At 35.3% G+C, this 8,644-nt stretch overlaps 1 protein-coding gene across 1 annotated transcript; it reads left to right on the forward strand.

Moving 5' to 3' along the window:
• The first annotated feature begins 1,663 nt into the window (after positions 1-1,663).
• Positions 1,664-3,039, forward strand: LOC143250236 (cuticle protein 10.9-like). The gene is made up of 3 exons (XM_076500716.1): positions 1,664-1,727; positions 1,966-2,034; positions 2,575-3,039. Exons 1-3 carry the CDS (start codon positions 1,716-1,718, stop codon positions 2,833-2,835), a joined length of 342 nt encoding a protein of 113 aa, XP_076356831.1. The 5' UTR covers positions 1,664-1,715; the 3' UTR covers positions 2,836-3,039.
• The last annotated feature ends 5,605 nt before the right edge of the window (positions 3,040-8,644 follow it).

The following is an 8,644-nucleotide window of genomic DNA, read 5'->3' on the forward strand; positions in this document are numbered from 1 at the left end:
AAATATGTAGCAATTAGGCCAGATAAACATTATATCAGTGGTTCAGATAGTTGTACGATAACTATTGTCTTATTAGTAGTTTTCCAAAACTGAAAGTAAATATCTATGCAGCGCAGATAGCCCTCGAGTAGCTTTGCGCGAAATTCAAAAGAAATAAACAAATATCTACGTTTTTATTGCCATTCTGGTTAGTTGTTTTCAAGCAAAAATTATGTATGTAAGCACAAGTCTATAAATATCACTTTTGTTTCTGGAGAATTTCTTGTTAAGTAATTATGGTAGAAAATAAATTATTTCGAAATTTTATGACATCTTGTAAAGAAGAAAAAATTTTACAATTGTATTTAAACGTGTAGTGTTTTACTTTTCATAATTGTAAAAGTAATGCTTTTTGTATATTATTATTAGTGAACGCAAAATGCTGTATTTAAAGATTTTGACAAATGGTATAGTTGTTAAAATAAGCCAAGTTTTACAATATTTCTATTGGCTGTATGTGTAGTGCCTATCACATGTATTTAACATTTTTTTTAAAGCTAAAAAATATATTATATACATGCTATACTTTTTAGTGTTGGAAGTGCACCGAACCTCGATTCAGTCTCTGGGAAGGGGAAGTGTTAAAATGTTTTTGAAGATCATTATTATATATTTAACAATTAGTTGAATCGTAATAATAATATAGTTCTAGAAAACTAAGTTGAGAGCTATAATTGTGTACGTTTGTTCCTTGTTAATTAAGCACAAAGCTAAAAACGTATCATCTGAGTTCTGTCCACCTCGAGTATCGGTTGTTTGAACTTCGCGCAAAACAACTCGAGGGCTATCTGCACTAGCCGTCCCTAATTTAGCAGTGTAAAACTAAAGGGAAGGTAGCTAGTCATCACCACCCACCGCCAACTCTTGGGCTACTCTTGTACCAATGAATAGTGGGATTGACCGTAACATTAAAACGCCCTCACGGCTGAAAAGGCGAGCATGTTGGATGCGACGGAGATGCGAACCCGCGACCCTCAGATCACAAGTCGCACGCCTTAACCCACCTGGCCATGACGGCGGGCCTTCGAGTATCAGAGCCTGATTTATAACCCAGAATTATAAGCCCTCTGATTGACTGATGACCCATCGGGAGCAACTTTATTAGTCTAAGAATGAAGTACAGTACTAAACACTATTGGCAGAATACAGTGTAAAAGTAAAAATTTTGCTGTAATACTAATATATATAATTTATATCTTATAAAAGAATAATTTTAGATGATTTCGGTCAGCTCGGTTTTAACGTTTAATTGGTGTGCTTCCCTTATAATTAATTTTTCCTATGTAACTTGTTAGAAACCTTCAAAATGTTAACCTAACTATACCTCTAAGCTTTCGTTTAGTTTGGTAGTACATTATTTCAAGGACGTCAATACTGTTTCAGAGGGAATTTCATAGATGCCAACTATTGTTTGTTCTTGAGGAAGTGAATGTTGGAGTCAGTACGAACTAGCAGTACCTGACAATTAATGCTCTAAGCTAGATTAACGCCTAGTGAGAGTGAAATCTATTCAACAATTTGTACAAAAATAGTAACTGACAAGAAAGAAAAATAACTTCTGTTTTCAGTTCCGGAAAGTTTATATATATATATGTATATTTATAGCCAACAGTCACACATATTTCAAGCCCAGAACGGCTAATTCTCTTTCTGTAGTCTAGAAAGTTTAATCCAGAATGGTTTGCAAGGTTCGATTCTGTTCAGTGAATAATTTAATTACATTGAATGTTTTTCGAACTTGTTAAAATTGGCAACAAGAAAAGCTTCAATAACCATTGGAAAATATTATTATCTCAAGGAATAATAACTAATTACGTTCTGTTTGCATCGTGAGGACTAAACAATTCTAGTAACTATTTGAAATTTACCACTTTTTATTAACAAAAGTAAATGTGCTGTATAATTAATTGTATATATTTTTTTTAGGTTTTCGTGTTGGCTGTCCTCGTTGGTGTTGCTTTGGCAGGATACGACGGTTACGGTTATGCAGATTACGTAAGTAAATCATTGCTTGAACTAAACACTTATTTAAATACGTGTATCATATAAAGCACAATTTTCATGGAAAATATAATAATGATTATGTATTCACTACCATATTCTTATTAATAACCCAAAAATTGACAATATTTGATTTGTCTGTGCAAACATAAAATGTTAGAAGTAATATTTCTTTTTATTTACCGATCATTAGCTTTTGGCTTTTAAGGTTGATTGTTTGTATGTCCATATATATGTTTTTAGTATCTTTATTGGTGACGTTTAATTTTAGAATAGAGAGAAGAATAAAAGTATTAGGTTTGGTAATTTTGTGTCATTAAACGTTCACTTTGATTGTAAATTTTCTTCTATTCTATGAACTAAAAATGTATTGGGTTTATTTTCGACGTTTGTAAATTGTTCAAACATATTTTTAAATTTAAATATTGAGCCTTAATTATCATTATTATCCATACCTTTTCGCGTATACATAAATAGACACAAACACATATCGATGTTTACACATATTACAAAGTGTAACATTTTATCTTCTAGTATTATCCTCAGCCTTACCAGTACGGCTATGAAATTAATGACTACTATGGAAACCAACAATGGAAACAAGAAAACAGCGATGGTTACAATAATGTAATTGGCGGTTATGGTTACAGAGATGCTTATGGTATCTGGCGTTCAGTAAGATATGTAGCTGACGGCTATGGCTTCAGGGCTGAGGTTTCCAGCAATGAACCTGGGACTTCCAACCAAGATCCTGCCCATGTTTATTCCTATTCAGACGCTTATTACAACTACTGAGTATAGAACGTTTCGGGAGTCGAAATAAAACTATTAGATGTTTTTCATTGGCTTCACTTTTGATGAAAGTTGTGAAATTTTATTATTCATTTTTGTTCTTCAATGAATATTAAAATTATATATATAAAGCTATAAGGCAGCACTTAGAGACGGCATGATCATGCACTGCTGTATAATTATTTTGCTACCTTACTGAGCATATTATGAAGGTAATTTCAAATATTATGTTCTCATGTTTCAAGATTTTTGTAATCTGATAAAGACATCCATAAAAATACTTTATATATCTTTATTATTTACCTTTATGTGCTGACATAAATGCACGTATGTTAAATGTAAAATAAAAATATAATTTAAATCTTTACACTCACAAAACATTCTCGTGCTTTGCCATGATAATTAGTGGTAAATGAATGATCTGATCTGGTTCTCAGTGTTTGTTTATCACTACCCAGTAAAAGAATGTTATGTTTTTCAGACAGTTTTTTTTTTGTGACGATGCTTAGTCAAGATTTCAAGAAGGTAGAATGTGTTGTTAGTCTGCTAGAAGTTTCATATTTTTAAGCCTAAATGCAGCTTAGTTACTCAGCTTAATAAATTATAGTGGAATTTATCGGTATTATTAAGTTATTTATGACATAAGCGATTACTCAAAGCTTAAGATGCATATTCTATATCAGATTTTGATTTTTTTGGTATAGTTTAATTGCAATATATTTATTGTTCGCATAACATGTGTTTTTATTTGTTATTATGATACAGAACTGTCTAAATAAAGCTTTTGCTTTTTGACATTGAATCTCATCATACTTATTTTCCTCAAGCTTTTCAATGAACTATACAAACTGGAGAAACTTAAGTTTTTAACATGAAAAAGTATTTAATTAAGCCTACAGATGATTGAATTTCGTTCGTTGTAACAAAATAAACAACAAACAGCTAAACTATTAATTTAAGCAATAGTGTGTGCATTGAACACTGTTGCATAACTTACAACTAAATTTTACTCACTAGAAGTATTTTTATAGCATTTCTACTGTATATGATTCAACTAATCAGTGTCTTAAATGCAATAGCAGAATAATTATTCTGTAAACCTAACGGCTACCTTATTTTTAGCTAAATAATTACACTATGTAACGAAATTTTTCCTTTTTCTTGTTCCTGGACAGAAAGAGTTATCTCCCAATTGCTTATGCCTAAAGTAAATGGAAAAAACCTATTTTTCTCTTCAAACTTTGCTTTTGTGACCTGGGTAATGAAATTTTGAAATTTACTCATTTTCCAGAACATTCCGGGTAAATTCAGTGCTGAGTAGCTGATAGAGTATTTTCTCGAACTTACGAAAAATTTCAAGAACTTTCTAGAATGTTGTAGAACTTACGAGAATTTTCAAGAACCTTTTAAAATTTTCTAGAACTATCTATAGTAATATATATATACAGAGGCTCATCATTCACCACTTCAGTTTAGTTCTAGTTGCAAGCCTGGCATGGCCTAGCGCGTTAAGGCGTGCGCTTCGTAATCTGAGGGTCGCGGGTTCGCACCCGACTCGCGCCAAACATGCTCGCCCTCCCAGCCGTGGGGGCGTTATAATGTGTCGGTCAATCCCACTTTTCGTTGGTAAAAGAGTAGCCCAAGAGTTGGCGGTGGGTGGTGATGACTAGCTGCCTTCCCTCTAGTCTTACACTGCTAAGTTAGGGACGGCTAGCACAGATAGTCCTCGAGTAGCTTTATGCGAAATTCCAAAACAAACAAACAAATAAGTTCTAGTTGCTTAAGTGAACACATAGACCTATCTGATTTTATCATAAATGATATCAAGAAGCTACAAGCATTCTCTAGACGCATTCTGCTATGTATATGGCTAACTTATCAAGACAAGAAAGTAAAAGTACTCTGTGACAGCATCTGCTAAAATGTGTGAAACCTACAAGACATATTTTGGCATGTTTGTCAGAGATCAAAACAAACCCTGGGCACCTCATTTTACCTGTGAACACTGCAAAAAACTTTAGAAGGTATGACGGACAATTTTTGCTTGCTTGAATAGTAAGATTTTATATTATATAAATTTTAGACCTTTTAAAATTTAAATATATTTCAGTGCACCTCAAAGAGGAATACAACAACATCAAGATCTTGCTAGAAGCCTAGAAGTATGATGTGTATGGCTGGGATGTTATTGGAGACTTCAAAATGGTGGCATTCCTGATGGGTCTCCAAGGAGGCTTTACCAAGTTTCCCTGTTGTCTTTGCCTTTAGAACAACAAGGACATCGCAGAGCACTACAACAGGAAGCACTGGCCACAACGGACTGAGTTCTCTGTTGGGAGGCACAATGTCAAGTGTGAGCCACTAGTGGACCTCCAACAAGTGTTGTTCTTACCATTGCACACAAAATTGTCTTATGAAACAACTTGTCACAGCTGTTGATAAGGAGTCTGCAGCCTTCAAATACCTTCGAGACTTCTTCCCTAAGCTGTCTGAGGCAAAGGTCAAAGCTGATGTCTTCATTGGGGCACAAATAAGGAAGATCCTGGAGTGCACAGAATTCCCCAAGAAGCTCAATAGGAAGGAAAAAAAAAGCTTGGGTCAGTTTTGTCGCAGTGGTTCGGGACTTCTTGGACAATCACAAGGCCGAAATTTTGTAGAACTGGCTAAGGCTCTGGTGAAGAACTACGGCAAAATGGGCTGCAGGATGTTCCTGAAAGTCCATATCCTTAACACTAGATTCTTTATCAACAAAATGCTTTAATTTCGTAAACATTTGTTTACACAAGTTTTACGTATTTTTGAGAAAGAGAAAATCAAGTCAGCACAAAGAAAAATAGTTTCTTGTAAATTATGTTCTAGTATAACAATGACTCCAAATCAAAACCAGCAGACTAAGCATCATAATGGAATTCCATATGTATATTGACTGAGAGAAATCAAAACTACGTTCATTTATTTATTAAATACTTGTAACTCCTTGAAATCGTTTAATCAAATGCGCAGATAAAGTATACTTATAAATTTCAACATTTGAAGCAATCGGTCTTCAAGATATACCATTTAATGACTTCACGTGTATCGTATAAAACCTCTGCATGAAATCCATGAATTTGCTGTTGCTTGAAAACAACTTCTGATATAATGTATATTTTTCAACAATAAAATGTATCTATGTTATTCAGTTTCTGTTGCTATTAAATCTTTATCTAATTGAATGCATTTTTTCCTGTTATTTATCACGCCTTTTAAATTTATTTAATTCTTTCACTGCCAAATTCAACTTATAGCCGATCCTACTGCCATGAGCAAGCAATTTACGACTGCAGTCGAATATTTATAGTGTCTTATTCATTCAATAGATGACAGCACTTTAAGGGCAAATGCAAAGCTCTCACTTAATTTTCATGAGCCTAAGATGTTTATCTTGAGCTATTTACATATTTATGTACCTGATCACGTGACTAGTATTGTTTCCGGAGCACGAAAAGAGAAGAACCTTGTCAATAAAGTTCCCAAAATGGCTTCGAGTTGGCGTTCATCATTCTATGTAGCTCAAGTTTTGTAACTAATTCGTGGCCCGGCACGGCCAGGTGGGTTAAGGCGTTCGAGACGTAATCTAAGGGTCGCGGGTTCGAATCCCGATCGCACCAAATATGCTCGCCCATTCAGCCGTGGGGTTGATATAATGTGACGGTCAATCCCACTATTCGTGGGTAAGAAAGTAGCCCAAGAGTTGCCGGTGGGTGGTGATGACTAGATGCCTTCCCTCTATTTTTACACTGCTATATTACGGACGGCTAGCACAGATAGCCCTCGAATAGCTTTGTGCAAAATTCAAAACCAAACAATTTTTTTGGAAATACTTCAGCAAGATTCAGACACAGGGAGTGACTGTTTTGAGCATGAAAGCTCGAAAGAAGACTTGGAAGACAGTGGTGAAGAAAGTAGACCTAGCACACAAAGCAACTTGAATCCAACCAAAGAAAATAGACATAATTAAAATCACGAGTGAGGGTGGATCCACTAACAAGTGGAGGTTTGATTTTGTTCGTTTTGAATTTCGCGCAAAGCTACTCGAGGGATAACTGTGCTAACCGTCCATAATTTAAAAGTGTAAGACTAGAGGAAAGGCAGCTAATCATCACCACCCACCGCCAACTCTTGGGCTACTCTTTTACCAACGAATAGTGGGATTGACTGTAACATTATAACGCTCCACGGCTGAAAGGGTGAGCATGTTTGGTGTAACGGAAATTCCAACCCGTGACCCTCGGCCAGGTGAAGATCAGCGAAATCACGGGGAAGAACGACCGCGGTTCGAGGTAGGGCTCGAGGAAGGAGTTCATGAATTCCATCCCAGGTAAAATACCCGTCTCCAACTGAACTAGAACCATCAATCAGTTGAGAACAGGATGCCCAGTGGCACTGGGAAACCCTGGAAGAAATGGAGATGTTTGAACAGGACTGGCTACCCGATTATGTACGTTCCAAACAAACTCTGAAAATTTCATGATTATATATTCATTTGCAGTGTGTCCGGCATTGCCAGGTGTTTAAGGCACTCGACTCGTAATCTGAGTGTGAGCGGGTTCGAATCCCGGTCATACCAAACATGCTCGCTCTTTCAGCCATGAAGGTCTGTTTTGTTCGATCCCACTATTCGTTGGTAAAAGAGTAGCCCAAGAATTGGCGGTGGGTGGTGATAACTAGCTGCCTTCCCTCTAGTGTTACATTGCTAAGGGACGGCTAGCGCAGATAGTCCTCGAGTAGCTTTGCACAAAATTCAAAACAAACCAAACCATTTGCAGTGAGCTTATAAACTTTTTGTGTAATGCAACCCTGTTCGGTACTAATAGGCAAAAAGAATGTGGCAATCAGCATTAGTTAAAAATAATAATTTGGCAGCAAAAACGTTAATATAATTATTGTTGCTTAAAATGACGGTACGACCTTATTCATCTAGCTTAGTTATATTTTTTTATTTCATCTAAGAATATTAATAACTATATAGCCTTTAATAGCATTAAGGAAAAAATGATAACTCTAAGTAGCTAATATAAGTTTATATAGCATCAAATTGACCTAGAGCAAATAATATTGGGGGCGTTATAATGTGACGGTCCATCCCACTATTCGTTGGTAAAAGAGTAGCCCAAGAGTTGGCGGTTGGTGGTGATGACTAGCTGCCTTCCCTCTAGTCTTACACTGCTAAATTAGAGACGGCTAGCACAGATAGCCCTCGAGTAGCTTTGTGCGAAATTCAAAAACAAACAAACAAACAAACAAAACAAGCAAATAATATAAAATACAATATGGAGCTGTGACAAATAAGTTTTTAAATTAGAGAAATAACTAACAAAATGTAAAAAAAATCAAGCAAGATATATGTTGTCACAAATGGAAAGTGTCTCTTTTTTTTACCAATACATTAATTTTACAATTGTTGTTAATGTTTCGGAATACCACAGAATGGTCAGAAACGAATGCAGTTTCTTTTTTTCTCCTTTTGTTTTCTCGCTATTTCATTATTACCATAACCTAAGCCAGCAAATAACTTTCTTTTGCCATCAGACATCTCTTCCAAACAATAGCCTAAGTCAGCTCTTTCAGAACTACGTATCTTTTTTTCTTTTCCTCTGTGCTGAGACCTTTCGACTGTTTGTTGCTTTTTCATAGTTATAGTGCATCGACTATAACACTGGCATTTATGTGTATTTTTTATTATCTGAAACAACTTGTTCCAATTCTTATATAAACTCACTGTGGTGAATAAAAAACAATAAAGAACGTCATGCGTGAATTAAATATGCTG

Source organism: Tachypleus tridentatus, chromosome 5 (assembly GCF_004210375.1).
Source record: "Tachypleus tridentatus isolate NWPU-2018 chromosome 5, ASM421037v1, whole genome shotgun sequence".
Lineage (NCBI taxonomy): Eukaryota > Metazoa > Arthropoda > Merostomata > Xiphosura > Limulidae > Tachypleus > Tachypleus tridentatus.